Raw genomic sequence first — 18,887 nt, forward strand, 5'->3', positions numbered from 1 at the left:
TGACGCACCCGCGAGTTCCGCGAAGTGCCAGCTTTTTGAGTTTAGCGGTCTGGGTTGTGTCGGACACTTAATCACCGCCCGGGAGGGGGACGCCAGAATTTCGGTGCTTTGCAGAGGGATCCAAGCCAGTCCGCCGAGCCTCCGCTGCCGACGAGAGAACCGGAGCTCGGCCTGCGGGAGAGGCCGGGAAGCCTGGGCGGGGCGTGAGGGGCGCGGGGGAAAGGGCGCCCGCGGGCCATGGCGCCACCTCCGGAGGTGGGTCCCGCGTCTCTGCGGGTGGCAGCTGCCGCCAGCTGGCTGGTCGTCCGCCAACGTCGCGTGGAGCACTTCCCCAGAGTGGTAGAGTTTCTGCAGTCCCTGCGTGCAGCCGCTCCCGGCTTGGTTTGCTACCGACACCACGAACGTCTGTGTATAGGCCTAAAAGCCAAGGTACTAGAGTAGAACCTAAAGGGGCGGGATGCGAGGACCTGAGGAAGGCCCACTGGTTGGGATTAAGATCGGTTGCAGAAGGGTAGGAATTCTGAGCTCAGTACCGTGCAGGTGGTGGTGGAGTTGATCCTGCAGGAGCAACCCTGGGTCCAGGTCCTCAATGCCTTGGATCATCACTTCCCAGAGTCCAGACCGGAACCACTGGACCCTGCAACTGTGAGTAATCCCTCGATAGGCCATACTCATGAGGCGTGATCCAACCAAGTAGCCCCTGGGTCCTTGTGACACCCTCTCCCCCTAATTTTTCTGTCTTCCCTCTCAACAGAAAAGGCGAGATAGGAAGATTTTGGAAGCCCGGGAGAATTTTTGCCTGCAAGTGAAGCAGCTGTCAAAGGCTGAGGATTTGGCTTCGAGCCTGCTGGTGAGAATGGTTGGTTTGGAGGATTTTATGTGATTCCTGTTTTTTCTAAAACTCATATGATCTGTTTCTCTTTCCCACATATAGGAACTCAAACAAGACTATGGGGAACACTTTCTAGCTGCCATGGAAAAGCTGTTATTTGAATACTTGTGTCAGCTAGAAAAAGCACTGCCTACAGTCAAGGCACAAGAGGTTGTTGAGACAAAACCCCATAAGGGCAGAGTGTGGGGTGGCCTTTCAGAGAACTGTGGTCCTCATATCTGTCACTTTGCCCACAGCTTCAGGATGCCCTTAGTTGGCTTCAGCCTGGCTGTTTTGTCACCTCTTCTGTTGCTTTGCGCCACTATGGTATGGATATGGGATGGCCATTTCCAGGTAAGGGAGCCATCGGGTTAACTAGGAGGTTAGTGTTTACCTTGACCAAACCTGAGTCAGCTGATTAGAAATTATGTGGACCTGAGACACAAACCTGAGTTAATTAACCTATTTCTAATTTTATAAGGCATCTTATTTTACCTTTCAGAAAGCTCTGCTTCTGGCTCAGTGAATCTGACAGAACCTGTGGAACAGAGTTCTCGTCAGCAAGCAAAACCAGCACTCCACAGTCCTCTGCCTGAAGCTAAGCCTGGCCTTCACCAGCCAACTTCACGGGAGCACCCAGAACATTTAGCTGGCAGCCGCTTTAACCTGGCCCCTCTAGGGAAGCGAAAATTCCGATCACAGTGGACATCTGCAAAAGGTTGTCATAAAGAGCGGCCTACAGTCATGCTGTTCCCCTTTAGGAATATGGACTTAACAGCCCCAAATACATCTAACTGGAAAAACAGGGAAGAGCGTGGAGTGGACACAGCGGGTTCTGTGGGTACAAAAACAGTTTCCACTGGGAAATCCAAGACTGCATCTCAGACCATGGGGAAAAGGGCTCCAAAAGAGAGCCTCCCTGACATACCTGCTGCAGAGGAAATGGAGTAAGACTTGCTTCTCCTTACTTAGGAACCCATTCCTTGCCTACTTTCCTTCTTCACCTACCTTTCCCTTGTTCCCACCTCAGGAACTCTGTGAATTGCTACATGGATCCTCTGAAACTGTCATTATCACCTCCTAGACCCAAGAAACCAGGTTAGTGGGCTGACTCAAGACTTGAGTGGACAGCCTTTCCTTGGGAATTTTCAGGGCCTATATTCACCTAAGAGAATGAATTTGGGCCGGGCAGTGGTGGCACACGCCTTTAATCCCAGCATGCGGGAAGTGGAGACAGGTGGAGCTCTTGTGAGTTTGAGACCAGCCTGGTCTCCAGAACAAGTAAATGGTTTTGGTTTTAATTGTGGTTTCTCTCCTGCAGTAGCAGTGCAGTCCCCGTCTCTGTGTGGCTCTGTTATTACCATAGGGGACCGGGTTTTGGACTCTGATGAGGAAGAAAATAGCCAGAGGGAAAGAAAGGTGAGTAGGAAGAAACAGAAGGCTGAGGATGGGCAGAACAAGGCAGATGTCCACATTAGGGGTTTCCGGTTCTAGGAACTGTGCTTCCTTCTCTATAGGAGTCTCTGAAAAACTATCAGAAGACAAAGTTTGGCACCTTTATCCCCATGTTTTGTGACTACATGCCCGAGTCCTGCCTGTTCGCTCCTGGCAAGATAGCCAATTCTAGGGTCCTGTAATGGTTCTGGAAGGCCCTGCACTCTGCAGCTCTGTGTGCAGTTTAGAGGGGATGAAAAGGAAACCCAGAGCCAAGCTGCCTGGCTACATTGCTGAAGCTCTGTAATGCTTGAAAATTAAAACTTGAATGTGTTACAATGTCTTGATGGGAAGAAGGGGAATTAAGACTTCCTTCTATGTAGGTCATTCCTCAGGAACATAACTGGCTTCCCTAGAGCTGGTTGAAGCCCTTCCCATATTTCCTTGCTTTGAAAGTGTTGTTCCGATTTATCTGGGTTATCAGGGTTGAGAGCCTAGAAATAAATTATGAGTGCTTGTTCTGTTAACATTCTCTAATGGCAGAATTTGTTCTGCAAATGTTCATGCTACTAAGTTATCTGGGACTGGTGACACTAGAGTGTAGGTGCTTCATGAGAATAGCACTCACTGTTACTGATCCCATACTCTGCCTAGGAGGAGTGTTTAGACACCAACTGTGCCGATAGCCCAGCATCTCTTTTTACCACCAATAGGATCTATCTTTATTAAAGTACTTCTAAGCTGTTTAGTTATTTGATGATCTCATTTAATGAAGCCAATTAACATGATTCCAAAAGCCTTCTTTTTCCAGACCAAGGCTTGTCATTTATGTATCAGTCAGCATCTTTTCCTCCTAGTCTTCAGGATGCTGTCCCCAGATTCCCATTTGTTGATCTCATGTCTTCTTCCTTGCCTCCTCCCCAGTGAGTGCCCTTAGCATTTTGTGTGTGCAGGAAGCGCAGTGACTACAGAAGCACTCAGGAGTGAGGTGATTGGAGCTGAACTAAGTACACACAGCCACGGTAGCTGGAAGGAGAGAGAAGGCCTTAAGGCCCCAGTGGCAGAGTGTTGCTGCCTTGGGAAAGTAGACTTGTCAGGTTATCGGGAATCACTGAAGATTGGATTCACTTGCTGGGTGACTCGGATAAAGGTAGTTCTCCGACTCAACTCCTTCAGTTTAGCAGCCCCTACATATGTGCATGTAGACCGGATGCCTCCTAGGATGTCGCGAATAGTATGTTCCACATCCCCTTTAAAAGGAACTTCTACTGTCTTTCCCTCTGAGGCCCTTGAAAAAGAAAAACTTTTATTGCCTATTCATAATTTCTCAAGCCCAGTGACTCTTCTGTCTCTAAAATTTATAACCCCTTTACCATTTTTCTCCCACGAATGGTACCCAAAATTTCCCAGGAGGCATGACACGATCTTCCATAGCCATATTCACCAACACTCACATTAGCCTTCCATACATACCTGTACTCAGCCACACCTCCTGAATATTTCTTCATGGCCATTTCAGAACTCATTCCATAGAAGAGCTTGTACTTCTTGCCATCCCTTTCAATGAGTTCACCACCTGATTCACTGTGCCCAGCCAGCATGCCACCCAGCATCACAAAGTCAGCCCCTGCCCCTGCCAAAGTCAAGGAGTTGGAAAAAAGGCCAAGGTACCCATACAGCCACCTTCAAAAGCAGCTGTGTCAGAGTCAGTTCTGTGAACCAACATCTTCTTGGGTCTGTTTGCACAGCTGATCCATAGTGCCTTGGGACTGCTCTGCCCTTGCCTCTGCTACCCATTAGGACTAACTTCCTCAAGATTTTTAAAGACCTGGACATTCCCTGGCTGGTTTGTTTCTGCATTCCTATCTTCTGGTGATTTCATTTTATTGCTCCCCAGCTGAGTGTGACTTTAGTCCCAAGAAGATAGCTCTCCAATTTTAAGAATCACCTGGGAAACAAGAAAATGGAGATTTGCAGTTTTTTCCTCATGGTGATTTTGTAGGTTGGGTATAGGGCTCAGATACCTGCATTTTCCAAAAAATCTCAGGATTTCCTCTGCTAGGTTGTCACAAGTGACACTTTAGGTTTCAAGGTCACTAGTTCATATTATGAAACTGAATGGCTTCCCGAGCTGCTGCTAGCCTGACCCTAGACCCTCAGATGATTACAGGATCCTCTTCCTATGCTTTCCCAGTCTCCTTACCAAAAGCCTTTGCCACATCCCCAGGACAGCTGCAGCCTCCGTCCTACAAAGTAACAAACACTGTGAGAGACAGCATGGACTTCTCAAGGCTTCACAACTGTCCATATCAAAATGGACATGAAATCAGCTCCTGACCGGGACTTTACTGGGTCCCCACACCACAGAAAACATAGCTGCTAGGCAGCCAGCCTCAACCCTCCCCAGCCCTTGGGTCTTACTGAGATGATATGGCCTCTGAGGCCATGAGCAGCATCTGCACACTCCATCACTGCGCTGAGCTGTGGATACCCCACTCCAGTCTTCTTCCGAGTTGTACAAACAGAGCCTGGGAAGAACGTGACAGGTGAGAAGAGCATTCCGTGGTCACCACCACAGGGGTAGATAGAACAGTGGCCCCAGGGAACCAGCTTACCAGGGCCAATTCCCACTTTGATGATGTCAGCCCCAGAGAGGATTAGCTCTTCTACCATCTCTCCTGTTACCACATTTCCTGCCTAAGACACAAGCAAAAGAGCATCCTGAGGGTCAGCGGTGGAGAGCAGCTCTGTGCTTTTGTATGGCATGCCTTGACTGACCATCCTCTTACAAATAAAGGGCACCCAGAGCCCCTCCACAGGACCTTCCCGACTTGAGAGGACCTGGATTCCCACTCGCCTTTCTCTCCACATTCCTATTTTCACTTGGTGTAAAGGATAGAGGGAACTGGCCAGTGTTGTCATTGAACTAGGGCAGAACAGTCCAGAAGGACCTTTAGGGCAGTAAGGTCAACCAGCAGGAAGACAAAATGGCATTAAAGAGGTATTGGTGAGGCAGAGGACCCCTCAGATCTGACAGTGGTCCCCTTTCACCACCAGGTCACTACTTCCCAGTCCTGAAGCTCCCTGCCTTCAGAGGAAATGAAAAGACAATGAGATGTGGGTCAAACCCCCATCTGCCTAACTGCTTGGAGAGTGCGGGCATTCCCTTCAATGCTGTGAAGAAAACAGCCTTGGGTTGTTTCTAACAGGCTTCCGAAGGAATAAAACATGGTTTTATACGCTACTTTTTGTTGTTGAGATGGGACCTAAGGGCTTAAAACTCCTGTTTCTACCTCCCAAATACTAGGATTATAGGCTATGTGTCGCAATACCAGGCTTTCATGTGATACTTTATATTATTGCAGCACATGTCCAATTCAGTAGGGAGACATACATGTACCACAGGTATGTGCAATGTGTAAAATATTCCATCATGTTTTTTTAAATGGTTTCTTTTTATTATTTATTATGTGTACAGTGTTCTGCCTGAATGTACACCTGTAGGCCAGAAGAGGGCATCAGATCTCATTACAGATGGTTGTGAGCCACCATGTGGTTGCTGGGAATTGAACTCCGGAAGAGCAGTCAATGATCTTAACCTCTGAGCCATCTCTCCAGCCCCTTTCCATCATGCTTTGTTGGGTTTTTCGAGACAGTGTTTCTCTGTATCCCTGGCTATCCTGGAACTCTGTAGGCCAGGCTGACCTCAACTCAGATCCACCTGCCTTTGCCTTCAAATGCATGTACCACCATGCCCACTTCCATCATGTTTAAGTGAAGTCAGTCACTGGGTCAGAGATGCTGCACTGATTAAGACACATCTAAACCTTTGAACCATGACAATACCATGTAGACCAGAAACATGGTGCAGCAGAGGACAAATATTTTTTTTTAATATTTATTTATTTATTTATTATGTATACAATATTCTGTCTGTGTGTATGCCTACAGGCCAGAAGAGGGCACCAAACCCCTATACAGATGGTTGTGAGCCACCATGTGGTTGCTGGGAATTGAACTCAGGACCTTTAGAAGAGCAGGCAATGCTCTTAACCTCTGAGCCATCTCTCCAGCCCCGACAAATATTGATAGGACAAAATGGAATGTCAAAGGAGGAGGAGACTAGAAACATACCTAGCTGAGTGTGGTGGCACATGCTTTTAATCCCAGTACTTGGAAGGCAGGCAGATTGCTGAGTGTGAGGCCAGCCTACACAGGTCTACAGAGTGAGTTCCAGGACAGCCAAGGCTACATAGAGAAACCTTGTTGGGGGCGTGGCGGGGGGGAACGACATACCATGATGGTGTGTTGGGGGAAACGCCTCCGTACATCCTTTACAAATTCAACAAAATGTTCAGAGTAGCCATTAGCCACATCCAAGCATATGTATTTCACTTGGGGAATAGCTTCCAGGATCTGTTCCAGCTGCTCAAAGTCAGCAGAGGCTGTGCCAGAGCTGGCGGCTAGATGCTGTGGAGAAAGCACTGTGTCAGAAGTGACCTGCCTAGTAAGGAATCAATAGGGACTAACAGTGGAGGTTATTCCTAAAGAGTCAAAAGAGGGTTCCTAAGAAACTGGAGAGGGAGCAGGGCAGGCTTGAGTTACCTCAAGACAGTCAGGGTTCTGGCCAGCAAACTCTTGCCACTGGTGGACGCTGTAGTGCTTATGGACGGCCGTGAAAAGGGAGAACTGGGGAGGAGAAAGAACCATCACAAGGGCAAAAGCTTGACTAGACTATTTCTAGACATACCTATACTGTCCGGAGAGGAAATGATGCATTTGAGAGACAATATGAATGAGTTCCCCACTGAGCTGACTGAACCACTGTTCTTCCTACAAACCCAGCATGGGTAGCTTTTCGCCCTAAACTAGTACTTGTCAAGCATTCCTATCAAAGTACTGTGATCTGGGTTGGATTGAACTTGTCAGCACAGAAATTGCTTGTGACCTAAAACACTGACAGGGACATGCTGCTGGCACAGCAGGACAAGAGCAGGCATGGAAGAACTACAAAGAGGCTAGATGGAGCTAGTGTTTGTCTACACTTAGCACTAAGGCGATCCAGTACTAAAAATTCTGTATTTTTCTCTTTTCTGGTTTACTTGCTAGCAGTACTCCAACTCTAGATATACACAAAGCTAAAGGCTTAGGACAGTAGAGCAAACAAAATACTATTCCATACTTTATCTTTTCTGCCGAGTAAGGGCAGATTTTCATGTTAGGAAAATAAACATGCAAAGATCAATTTCATCTATCTTGGTAGATTAAAAAAAAATATGACTCCCAGAGTGGTGGTGTCACATGCCTTAATCCCAGCACTCAGGCAGGAGCAGGTGGATCTTTGGAGTTCACCAGCCAGGGCTACAGAGAAATCCTGTCCCATAAAAACAGCAAAAAACCACCACCACCAAAAATCTGACTCAGCAGGCTCAAAACCTCTGGCTCATAAAACTGCAAATATCCTCTGAGAAAGGCATTTGGAAGACACAGGATGCTGGTGTTTATGCTTTCTGAAAGCACAAACATGAAACCAGACAAGAGTCAGGAGTTAGTTGAAACAGCACAAATCTTGCAAGTGCGGAGAAACCCAAAGTGGTCATGTATCAGCCAGCAACATGCTTAAAAGCTGGTATTCTTTCTCAGTAACACTCAACTGTCAACATGTTGGCAAACAAAAGCTCTAGGTGGTCAGCAGAACTTACAGATATTTGACCTAATAAACACACCCAACACATACCAACCCTGAGAAAAAGTTGGCTTGTATCTAACATTTTTATTATTACTGAGACTTGGCTATTTTTCTAGAATTTTATTTTTTTTTTGTTTATTTATTTTTGGTTTTTTCAAGACAGGGTTTCTCTGTTTCTCTATGTTCTAGAACTTGATTTGTAGACCAGGCTGGCTTCCAAGTCACAGAGAAGCAATTCCTGATGCTGGGATTAAAGGTGTGTGGCACCTCTGCCTGACTAAACTTTTGTCTCTGTGGCGCTTGTCATCAGTATTGAAATCTAGTCCCCAGGAAGCGTCATATACTGCAGCATGTCTTTTGACAGACTTACCACCCCCAGATCTACCGTCAGAGAAGGCAGACCATAGACAACAGCAGGGTTCCTAACAGTTCGTAAATGGAATAATAAAGTAATAAAACACCGTGATCATCAGTCTCAGAGAAAACACAACAAATATTCTACAAAGACAGAAAAATTAGAAAGTCCTTCAGGCTAACAGTCACAAACAGAAACAACCCATCAACTAGAGCTACACAGGTTACTAGCAAAGCACATTATGTTCTTAAAAGTGCCCAGGCAAGAGGCAGAGGCAGACGGATCTCTGTGAGTTCGAGGCCAGCCTGGTCTACAAGAGCTAGTTCCAGGACAGGCTCCAAAGCCACAGAGAAACTCTGTCTCGAAAAACAAAAAACAAAAAACAAAAAAAAAAAAAAGTGCCCAGGCAACTATCTACCTTCTCAGCTACATGCACAGAAGCAAGCAAGCAACATTACTGACAGGAGCAGTGTCTTCCACTCTCAAAGGGAACAACCTGTATTTAAGACAAAACATCCATTTGGGGTACATCTCAGAAACTCCCAGGAACCTAGGACTTAAAGCAGGGGAAAATTAAAAGAATAATAGGCATACAAGAACACTAATAAGACCATTTTCTTTGGGACATTATACATATAAACAGTATTTTGTTTCTGGACTAAACGATGAATGCTCAATGCTCAAAACAATGGCAGACTGAAGAGATGTGTATGATTGGGTTGACCTGGGGGGTGCTGGAAGAATTTGATTATATGTGTGTGTGTGTGTATGTATGTATGTGTATATATATATGTATATATATAAATTATAATTATTGGGGGGTTATAAATCAGAAAATGGGCCGGGCAGTGGTGGTGCACGCCTTTAATCCCAGCACTTGGGAGGCAGGGGCAGGTGGATCTTTGTGGGTTCAAAGCCAGCCTGGTCTACAAAGTGAATTCCAGGGCTGCCTCATAAAGCTACACAGAAACCCTGTCTCGAAAAACAAAAACAAGCAAAAAATGGAACAAAATCAAATTCTGAACCTCACTAATTCAGATGGATCTTCGAAGTGATAAAGGGTTCTTAGTAATGGGAAAAATTGGTGAGCCCAAGGATTCTGACAGTTGTCAGAGAAAGGGAGTAAAAAGCAATGCTTCTGCAGTCTATTGGGGTAACACTGGGTATGGTACATAAGATTGGTCTCACCTTACAGAGAACCTTTGCCATTTCAAAAGTCCCCACGGTATCCATATTGGCAGCAATAATGGGGATGCCACTGTATATCTGCTTTGAGTTGCGGAATGAGAAGGACCTTGTGAGATCTACCTATAAACATGAACAGGACATTAAACATTTCATTCATCCATAAAATATGTATCACATTAGAATCAGACAGTTTTCTTGGTCCTGGTCCCCCACAAGTCTGAGGTTAAAAAAGCAAGAATATAGCTGTCTCACCTCACTTCGAGACTTCAGGGTGCTGCGTTTGGGCCTCAACAGGACATCTTTAAAGTCCAGTTTCACATCATTGTCAATATGAGGCATGATGCAGGGCTGCAGTTAGATAAAAGTTTGAGGACTATAAGCCTAAGAAGTTACAAGTAAAGAACGGAACCAAGTCCCTCATGGGCCTTAATTATCTCGATGACGCTAGGGCAAGGGCCACCGCTCATGCTTAAATTGTGTAAAAGGTCAGGGTGTGGTCCTTGAAGTCTTACTAGGACCATCCAGGGTCTGGATTACCCAAATGCTTCAATCCCAGGTATTGTTAGGGAGAACAGGAAAGAGATCATCGGCTAATCTTTTTCCCGCCTCAGCAAAGGGCAATTTAGAGTAAGAAACTGATTTAGTCGGGAAGGAGAAAAGATATTTCAATCAGCTTCCGGCACAGGGGTACTCACTTCCTGTTGCTTTGACTCTGGTGGCAGTTGACCAAAGATTCTTTTGCTTAGCAACTAGCCGCGAGCAGCTCCGATGAGCCTTCAGGGCAACACCAACAAGTTCCGCTAATTGCAAGTCCGACTACCCAAGGAATTCCTGCTTCGGGAGCTGTGCAAGGCCTTCTGGGTAACAGAGTCCACACACTGAGGTTGCCGTTGGATGCGAGCGGCGGGAGGACTACAACTCCTAGGATGCAAAGGCCGGAGCTGCCTCCTGGCATGATGGGAAGAGTAGTTTGTTCTGCTTCAGCTCGCCGCTAACCCCAGCTAGCTGGGCCCGCGTGGCGTCTCAGGGCGTCGTCTGTGCTTTTCCTAAACCGGCTTGCCCTTTTTCTCTACAACGGCACTGACTCGAAACACGAGGGCATTCCTGAGCCTTTCGGAAGCCGGGTGGAAAGAGGAGAGGGTGGATCCGGAGAGTGACCCGGAAGCAGAAGTGTCCCTAGCCGTGGAGTGCTGGGAAGCGGCAGCGGTGACCACAGCGGGAGAAGCAGCACTACAGCCGCCTGCAGCCCCAACCTGGGAGGAAGATGCTAATTAAAGTGAAGGTGGGAGCATTACCAGGCTTGCCAAGACTCTGTGGTGCCGGGCTGGCCGCTGCGCCTTAGGGGAGAGGCGGGAAAAGAAAACCATGCCTTTCCTGAACTTGGAGGGTTGACACCCTCGGGGCCGTGCGCGAGGCGTGATGGGAACTAGGGGGACCCCGGGAGGCTTTGAGCACTGGAGGCCCGTTCCGCCTGAAGACCTCGGGTGTTTGCCTTCCCTACATCCTTCCCAGGTCTATGCTGTAACCTAAAAGGAGGCTGCGTTTGTCCTGGTCTCACTGTATTCGAACCCTTGTAGTCAGAGAAGGCCTGGCAGCAGTTTGGCTCCTCACTCCAAAATTTTTGAGAAAAGCTTTGTTCCCCCCGTTCTTTATACCTAGGTTGCATGCTTCCCCTGGGCCCTAAAATAGGCTGCCTCCAAAGCACAGCACTGAAGCATTAGTCTGGGGACAGTGAGGGCCTCTTAGCAACTATTAGCCTTTTCTGGTGGTTGCCAAGGTTAGTGTCTCACCTGTCTTTCAGTAACTGCGCTAGGAGGTGACCACTTGGCACCCCCTTGTCCGAGCTGAACAATGAGAACCAGCCTCACTTCTTTGATTGCATCAGGTTACTTTTCGGCGCTTTGGTTCTTGTCTCCTTCAGCTCCCTTGGTTCATCAGCTTTAAACCCTTCCAGCCTTTTCTGCTGTTCTTACCTTTGTAAGTTTAGACAGACAAAAGACTAGCAGCTGATGCAGCCTGACATTAGTTTGAGCTTTTAATAGCTTTGTAAGCCTGTCTTCAGTTCTGTATATGTCAGCTGTTGTTAACTTGGTTTTCTCCAGTCCCTCCATTAACGTTTCAAATTAAGGGTTGAAGCCAGCCCGGTGGCTCACTCTGTAATTCTTGGGAGGCAGACGCAGGCGGATCTCTATGAATTTGTGGCCAGCCTGGACTACAAAGCAAGTTCCAGGACAGCTAGGATTATTAGACAGAAAAACCTTGTCTTTAAAAAAAAAAAAGGATTGAAGCCAGAGAACAGGTTGATGTGTGTGTGCTGTTTTTCAAAAGTTGATTGGTCATCTATGCGTTAATAGGTCTTTGAGTCTTAAGCTTTTTATTTTGGTTGTTTTTAGTGTATACAATGATAGGTCTCATTGTGAGGGGTTTTTTTTTCCGTGTATGTGTATCCTGGTGCTTTGTTCATATTATTCCTCATGCGTCATTACCTTCTTTTAACTCCCATGGACCGGACCTTCCTCCTCTCAGAGCCCCTCCTGCAACCAGTTTCAAAATAGAAATTATGAGAAGTAGAAAAAGACAAGATCTCCTGAGTAAATTGGGAGCATGGGGACCTTAGGAGAGGGTTGGAGGGGAGGGGAGAGACTGGGAGGGAAGCAGAGAAAAATGTAGAGCTCAATAAAAATCAATAAAATTTTAAAAAATAGAAATTATTAGCCAGGTGGCACACGCCTTTAATTCTGGCGCTTGGGAGGCAGAGACAGGCGGATCTCTGTGAGTTTCAACCTGGTCTACAGAGTGTGCTCCTGGATAGCCAGGGCTATCCAGAGAAACTGTGTTTTAAAAAACAAACAACAAGAGAAATATTAATGATGGTTGATGTCTGAAGTTCTAGTACATAGGAGGTTGAGGCTGGGGTTTGTGGCTGTATCTAGAGACCCTGTCTCAAGCAAAAACTGGGAAGGAAAGAAAAGAATGGATGGGAGAGAAGGCCGGGATCTGACTGCTAGACTGCTTGACTAGCACACGTGAGGCCTTTCACTTGGTTCTCAGCGCAAAGTGCAGAAATTGACTAATAGTGTAAAATTAGAAAATATATATGTTTATGTTTTGCAAAATGAAAGTGGGTTTACTGTTGGGTAAAGGTATTGTTTTGTGACTTTTTAAATAATTTATTATTAAATTTATTTTATGTGCATTGGTATGAAAGTGTCAGCTCCCCTGGAACTGGAGTTGCAGACAGTTGTGAGTTGCCATGTGGGTGCCGGGAATTGAACCAGGGTCCTCTGGAAGAGCAGCCAGTGCTCTTAACCACTGAGCCATCTCACCAGCCCCTGTTTTGTGACTCTTGTTTTCATTTTTGTTAGATGTCTGATAGTAGTTCATGTGGATTTGGAGGGGGAGGGGACCTTTGTTTTATCTGTAAGATTGTTTTGCCTGAATGTTTGTCAGTGAATTATGTGTGTTTAGTGCCCCAATAATCCGGAAGACGGTGCTGGGTTCCCTAGAACTGGAGTTACAGATGATTGTGAGCTGCCATGTGGTGCCGGGAATGGAACTGCGTCTTTTGCAAGAGCAGTAAGTGCTCTTCACTGTGTTGCCACCTCTTCCGCCCAATTATATGTATCCTTAGTGTGGCTTGCTGTGAAATCTTTGAGACGTATTAAAGGAGAAGGCTTTGGGCTGGAGAGATGGCTCAGCGGTTAAGAGCACTGCGTGCTCTTCCAAAGGACCCGAGTTCGATTCCCAGCAACCACGTGGTGGCTCACAACCATCTGTAATGAGGTCTGGTGTCCTCCTCTAGCAGGCATACATGTAAACAGAATATTGTATCCATAATAAATAAATAAATATTAAAGGAGAAGGCTTTGCTTTTTCATCACGGCCTGCTCCAAAAGGGAGTCTGTTCTTCTACTTATGTTGTGTTTTGTTTTTTTTTCTAAACAAATTTAAAACAGTTTAAGCCTGGAAAGATGGCTCAGTTAAGACTGCTCTTCCTTAGAACCCAGCTTTGATTCCCAGCCCTCACACAGCAGCTGACAACTGTAGCTCCAGTTCCAGGGGATCCCACGCCCTCCTCTGGCCTCCACAGGCACTGCATGCACATCACGCACAGACATATGCAAGCAAAGCATCAATACACACAAAATAAAGATAAATCCTTTTTTTAAAGATTGATTGATTGATTGATTATGTATACAGTGTTCTGTCTGCAGGGCAGAAGAGGGCACCAGATCTCATTATATGGATGGTAGTAAGCCATCATGTGGTTGCTGGGAACTGAACTCAGGACCTCTGGAAGAACAGCCAGTGCTCTTAACCGCTGAGCCATCTCTCCAGCCCCAAGATAAATCTTTCTTAAAAAATTAAAAAAAAAACCTATACTGAGAGATTTTACCTCATGACCCATGGAGCTTGCTATTTGATATACTCTGATGTTAGCAAACCATTTTAAGTTGTTTTTGTTAACTGTTTTTGGGGTGAGATCTACAGTTTAAAAAAATACTGTTCCAGGTAGACTTCTCAGACTTATTGGACAGAAAGAATCACCTAAGGGCGTTGCTAAAATGATAGCCCTTGCTCAGAAGTACTGCATTGGCAGTGGTGTGTGTTTTACTACTTCGGTTTTTGAACCTGCTGCTGTAGCCTAGACTGGTCTCAAATTTGTGAAGATCCTCCAGTCTCAGCCTCCTAATGCTGCTGAGACAGTGTTGGTAGCCCCACCCAGGCTGACCCCCAATTCAGTTCCTCCTGCCTCAACCTCCGAGGGCGAGGGTTATAGGCATCGCCATCCTCACTTTCTGCTCAGTATTTACCATTCTCCTTGTCTGCAACATCTGCCTGTTTTTCTTTTAATTTATTTATGACATATACAATAATCTACCTACATATATCCTATAGGCCAATGGAGGGCACCAGATCTCAGTACAGATGGTTGTGAGCCACCATGTGGTTGCTGGGAATTGAACTCAGGACCTCTGGAAGAGCAGTCAGTGCTCTTAACCTCTGAGCCACCTCTCCAGCTCCTATGTTTTTTTTTTTTTATTTTTTATTATGTCTATGTATATGGGTGCTTTGCCTGCTTGTATGTTTGTTCACCAATTGTGTGCCTGGTGCCAAGGAGGCCAGAAGAGGGCACTGGATTCCCTGGAACTGAAGTTGCAGGTGGCTGTAGGCTACTATATGGGTTCTGGGAACCGAATCCAGGTCCCCTAAAAAAGTACTCTTGACCATTGAGCCATCTCTTTAGCCCTTCTGTCCAATATTAATCCCTCTATCCTCCATCTCTTTGTTTGCTCTTTATATATTAAGTATATGAAATATTTAGCTGCTAAGTTCTGTAGAACTTAGAGTTTTTAATAGGGTTCTTTGTAGATTACTCATTTTTCAGCTGTTTCTCTATATCGCTGATATCTTGTCTGACTTTATGTACTCCTTTCTCCTTCACAATTAAGTCCTTCCTGCTTTTGTTTTGTTTGAGATAGGATAGAGCATTGTGTATGCTAGCTAGATCCCTAGCCCAGACCATTTCTGAGTGAAACCTGTTACCTGATTTCCATGATCCTAAAATCAGATGCATCCTCCACTATCATAATCATCTTCCCATTACCTTGAGCATATGTTAATCCTGTCAATCAGCCAGGCATCTGGAGCACTTCTTTTTGCTTGCTTGTTGGTTTTGTTTTGTTTTTCAGGACAGGGTTTCTCTGTGTAACAGCACTGGCTCTCCTGGAACCTGCTCTGTAGACCAGGCTGGCCTCAAACTCATAGAGATCCACCTGCCTCTGCCTCCCAAGTATTATGTGTGTATATGGTGTTTTGTCATTGGTGTTGGGTCCCCTGGAACTGGAGTTACAGACAGTTGTGAGCTGCCAAGTGGGTGTTGGGAATGAATTGAACCCCGGTCCTGTGGAAAAACAGTTAATGCTCTTAACCACTGAGCCATCTCTCCGGCCCCGTATTATTTTTTTTTTTTTTTTTTTGAGGTATGGGGAGGTAAGTGTGGCTGCATTATGCCATGGGGGTATGTGGAGGTCAAAGGATGACTTTGTTGAATTGGATCTCTCTTCTCACCTTTACATGGGTTGCAGGGATTAGAGTCAGGCCACTAGGCTTGTATGGTGAGCACTGTTAACTACTGAGCTATCTCTAGCTCTTAAGGTGGCTTTTTCTAAGGTTTTCCTTTGGTGGGGGGTCAAGACAATGTTTCTCTGTGTAGCCCTGGCTTTCTTTGAATTCACTCTGTAGACCAGGCTACCCTCCAACTCTGAGATCTGCCTGCATCCGTCTTCCTAGTGCTAGAATTAAAGGTATGGGAAAAGGCCAGCTTTTTCTAAGTTAATGACCTAGAAATGAATTCTGTAGTTGAAAAGTCTTTGCATTTGAAGGATTAAGGTAAATAAAACAAAATGATTTATGGACGACACAGAATTACAATCCTCACTTTGTCATGTGAGGTATTATTGTATTTAATTTCTTTATCTTATTAAGATGGGATCTCACTTACCTCAGGTTAGATTATATGTAGTCAGGATCTTGAGCTCCTTTATCTTCCTGTCTCTACTTCCCAGGTGCTTGGGTTATAGGTTGTGCACTGCTGCATCCAGTTTCTACAGTTACGTGCCTGAGCCCAGGGCATCACGGGCGAGCACTCTACCAACGAAGCTACATCTCCAGCACTAATTCTGTGTTTCTGACATAGCATCTACTATGTGTCCCAGACTGGCCTCAAATTTATTAGCTTCTGTACTCTGGAGTGCTGGGATAATAGGTGTGTGCATGATTTCTGTGAAGAGACACCACAACAACTCTTATTAATTAAAATATCTAATTGAATGGCTTATAGTTTCAGAGATTTAGCCATTATCAACATGGCGGGACATGGTAGCATGCAGGCAGACATGGTGCTGGAGAAGGAGCTGAGAGTTAACACATCTTGATCTGCAGGCAACAGGAAGTGATCTGAGATACTGGGCGTGGCTTGAGCACATATGAGCCCTCAAAACCCACCTCTACAGTGACATACTTCCTCCAACAAGACCACACTTCCTGATAGTGCCACTCTCTATTATCTTATGGGGGACAATTACATTCAGACAACCACACCAATACAGTTTATAAAGGATAGCATTTAATCTGAGAGAGACCTCCTCCAACAAGGCCACCTCTGGACCAAGTAGTCACACATGAGCCTGGGGCCAGTCTCGTTCCATCACAAAAGACAATTGATTTGGGGCTGTGGGATTTATGACATCTTTGTCTGTTTTAGACGCTGACTGGAAAGGAGATTGAGATCGACATTGAACCCACAGACAAGGTGATGTATGCTCAGCATGTCGCCCTCCGCCTATGACCTTGGGCCTTTTGTTCTCATGTTGTCCACACAGCCTTGTTCTTACTGTTTCTATGATTCTAAGCAGCCTCTGACCTCTTGTTCCTCTAAAGGTGGAGCGAATCAAGGAGCGTGTGGAAGAGAAAGAGGGCATCCCCCCACAACAGCAGAGGCTCATCTACAGTGGCAAACAAATGTAAGTCTGGGTGCAGTGGGGTGTAGCAGCCCTGTGTGAAGACAAGGTGGCAAGGCTAGAGGTGCAGAGGCCTGCCACTACTTCAGTGTGTCCCTGCTTTCAGCTCTGACAGTCCGGTGGAGCCTATGGAATCTTCCCAGAATAAGAGAAGTCATAGAATATAATATGCCAGACATAGAATAGCATATATTGAATTATAAACTAATGTTGAAACAGTTATAAAACTACTAAAGCAAATTTGTAAAATAGTAATATATGTGCTTTATTAATGTATTTTTAAAATATATTATGTATAGTTATGTGTGTGTCTATAGGTCTGTATGTGAGTGCAGGTGCCTATGGCTATCAGATCCCCTGGATCTGTAGTTACACAAGATTGTGAGCCTCTTGAAGTGGGTACTGAAATCCGAACGTAAGTCTTCTGCAAGAACAGTTTGAACTTTTAACTGTTGAGCTATCTTTCCAGCCCTCTTTATTAATATCTTATTGTAAGGTCTAATAATGGGTCTGATAGTTGCTTTTTTTTTCAATTTTTCAAGATAACCTACAGTTATAATGTAATTTAAAAATATTTAATTTCTGTTGTATAAGTTACCATATTGTTAGCACCATGGGTCTCTTTGTCTGTGTTCAAATTAAATACTAATTATAACTAGGAGCTAATAAAAACAAAGGAATATTTTTCTCATCTAATTTCACAGGCCTCCCAAAGAGATCCCCAAGCCCAGGTTACAGGTGCCTGTTCTAGGTGGCATTTTTTTTTTTTTTTTTTTTTTTTTTTTTTTTTTTTTTTGGTTTTTCGAGACAGGGTTTCTCTGCAGCTTTAGAGCCTGTCCTGGAACTAGCTCTTGTAGACCAGGCTGGTCTCGAACTCACAGAGATCCACCTGCCTCTGCCTCCCGAGTGCTGGACTAAAGGCGTGCACCACCACCGCCCGGCTTCTAGGTGGCATTTCTAATGCTTTTTCTTTCCTCTAGGAATGATGAGAAGACAGCAGCTGATTACAAGATCCTAGGCGGTTCAGTCCTCCACCTGGTGTTGGCTCTTAGAGGAGGAGGTGGTCTTGGGCAATGATGAACCTCGGTTCCACTTTACCTCCTTGCCCTGTCGCTCATAATGAAGCACCACATGTCCTCTCACGCTCTGGGACACCAGAACTTCTGCCCCCTCCCTTGGATGCCCAGTCTTGTGTGTCTACTGGTGGGAGAATGTGAGGACCCCAGGGTGCAGTGCTCCTGGCCCAAATGACCATTACTGGCTGTTGGGTTTTAGTTTGCAGTCCTGTGTGCTTCCCTCTCTTACGGCTATATCCTTGGTTGTCAATAAACTATTTCCTGGCTCCTGGATTCTTTCTTCTTGACACATGAGTGAAGTAGAAATGGACACAGTGGTGGGTAGGACAGTGAAAGGTGCTGTGTTGAGAATGGGGTGGGGACCTAACTGTGTCCCCAGCTGGGGCCTAGCACTTGTTGGCCTCAAACTCACATGGACCCCCGTCTGCCTTCGGAGTGTTAGGATTAAAGGCGTATGCCATCAGTCTGGCATATGCTTTATTCTGAACCGTACCCCAGGCTGCCCCGAGTAGGTGGGATTACAGGGATGCCCATCAATTGGCTTCAGCATAGCCTTTCAGCTGGAAAACATTCTACCCCATTATCCCAAAGGATTCGGATGGGAGTGTTGTCATATCTCTGTGTATAGATGGACACACTGAACCCTGAGGAATTAATACTTTTTTAATTAAATTATATAATTTTTACAAATTTTCACCTCCTCCCCTCCTAGAGGAATTAATTCTTGAAAGTTCTAAGAACACCAGTTTAG

General features: G+C 45.6%; 3 protein-coding genes across 7 annotated transcripts; 2 read left to right on the plus strand and 1 right to left on the minus strand.

Annotated features, from left to right (window-relative positions):
• Tinf2 (TERF1 interacting nuclear factor 2) lies at positions 1 to 5,549 on the plus strand. Of its 5 annotated transcripts, none has more exons than XM_038309657.1 (10): positions 1 to 429; positions 541 to 645; positions 755 to 850; positions 935 to 1,042; positions 1,129 to 1,225; positions 1,374 to 1,818; positions 1,902 to 1,969; positions 2,196 to 2,290; positions 2,389 to 4,851; positions 5,363 to 5,549. In XM_038309657.1, exons 1-9 carry the CDS (start codon positions 238 to 240, stop codon positions 2,506 to 2,508), a joined length of 1,326 nt encoding a protein of 441 aa, XP_038165585.1. In that variant the 5' UTR covers positions 1 to 237; the 3' UTR covers positions 2,509 to 4,851; positions 5,363 to 5,549. The 5 variants fall into 5 exon arrangements, with proteins under 5 accessions (XP_038165585.1, XP_038165586.1, XP_038165583.1 ...); XM_038309658.1 differs by having other exon boundaries at positions 2 to 429; positions 2,193 to 2,290; positions 2,366 to 4,851; XM_038309655.1 differs by having other exon boundaries at positions 2 to 429; positions 2,193 to 2,290.
• Gmpr2 (guanosine monophosphate reductase 2) lies at positions 3,050 to 10,391 on the minus strand. The gene is made up of 10 exons (XM_038309661.1): positions 10,233 to 10,391; positions 9,790 to 9,885; positions 9,538 to 9,657; positions 6,911 to 6,994; positions 6,602 to 6,775; positions 4,921 to 5,002; positions 4,727 to 4,833; positions 4,509 to 4,551; positions 3,779 to 3,938; positions 3,050 to 3,593 (listed from the first exon to the last, which is right to left on the minus strand). Exons 2-10 carry the CDS (start codon positions 9,874 to 9,876, stop codon positions 3,404 to 3,406), a joined length of 1,047 nt encoding a protein of 348 aa, XP_038165589.1. The 5' UTR covers positions 9,877 to 9,885; positions 10,233 to 10,391; the 3' UTR covers positions 3,050 to 3,403.
• A 135-nt stretch (positions 10,392 to 10,526) lies between these two features.
• Nedd8 (NEDD8 ubiquitin like modifier) lies at positions 10,527 to 18,402 on the plus strand. Its single transcript, XM_038309664.2, has 4 exons — positions 10,527 to 10,819; positions 16,805 to 16,852; positions 16,981 to 17,063; positions 18,041 to 18,402. The coding sequence occupies exons 1-4, from the start codon at positions 10,802 to 10,804 to the stop codon at positions 18,135 to 18,137; spliced, it is 246 nt and encodes an 81-aa protein (XP_038165592.1). The 5' UTR covers positions 10,527 to 10,801; the 3' UTR covers positions 18,138 to 18,402.
• Positions 18,403 to 18,887: the final 485 nt, after the last annotated feature.

This window comes from Arvicola amphibius, chromosome 13 (assembly GCF_903992535.2).
Source record: "Arvicola amphibius chromosome 13, mArvAmp1.2, whole genome shotgun sequence".
In the NCBI taxonomy this organism is placed as follows: Eukaryota; Metazoa; Chordata; class Mammalia; order Rodentia; family Cricetidae; genus Arvicola; species Arvicola amphibius.

Bases quoted from the DNA above. Each gene is read 5' to 3' on its own strand.
- Nedd8 (XM_038309664.2), top strand. The intron at 16,853-16,980 runs GTGATGTATGCT...GTTCCTCTAAAG, and splicing joins ACATTGAACCCACAGACAAG to GTGGAGCGAATCAAGGAGCG. The intron at 17,064-18,040 runs GTAAGTCTGGGT...TCTTTCCTCTAG, and splicing joins ATCTACAGTGGCAAACAAAT to GAATGATGAGAAGACAGCAG.
- Tinf2 (XM_038309655.1), top strand. From the start codon at position 238: ATGGCGCCACCTCCGGAGGTGGGTCCCGCGTCTCTGCGGGTGGCAGCT. The intron at 646-754 runs GTGAGTAATCCC...CCCTCTCAACAG, and splicing joins AACCACTGGACCCTGCAACT to AAAAGGCGAGATAGGAAGAT. The intron at 1,043-1,128 runs GTTGTTGAGACA...CTTTGCCCACAG, and splicing joins CTACAGTCAAGGCACAAGAG to CTTCAGGATGCCCTTAGTTG.
- Gmpr2 (XM_038309661.1), bottom strand. From the start codon at position 9,876: ATGCCTCATATTGACAATGATGTGAAACTGGACTTTAAAGATGTCCTG. The intron at 9,658-9,789 runs GTGAGACAGCTA...TCATGTTTATAG, and splicing joins CCCTGAAGTCTCGAAGTGAG to GTAGATCTCACAAGGTCCTT. The intron at 6,776-6,910 runs GTAACTCAAGCC...CTTTCTCCACAG, and splicing joins AGAACCCTGACTGTCTTGAG to CATCTAGCCGCCAGCTCTGG.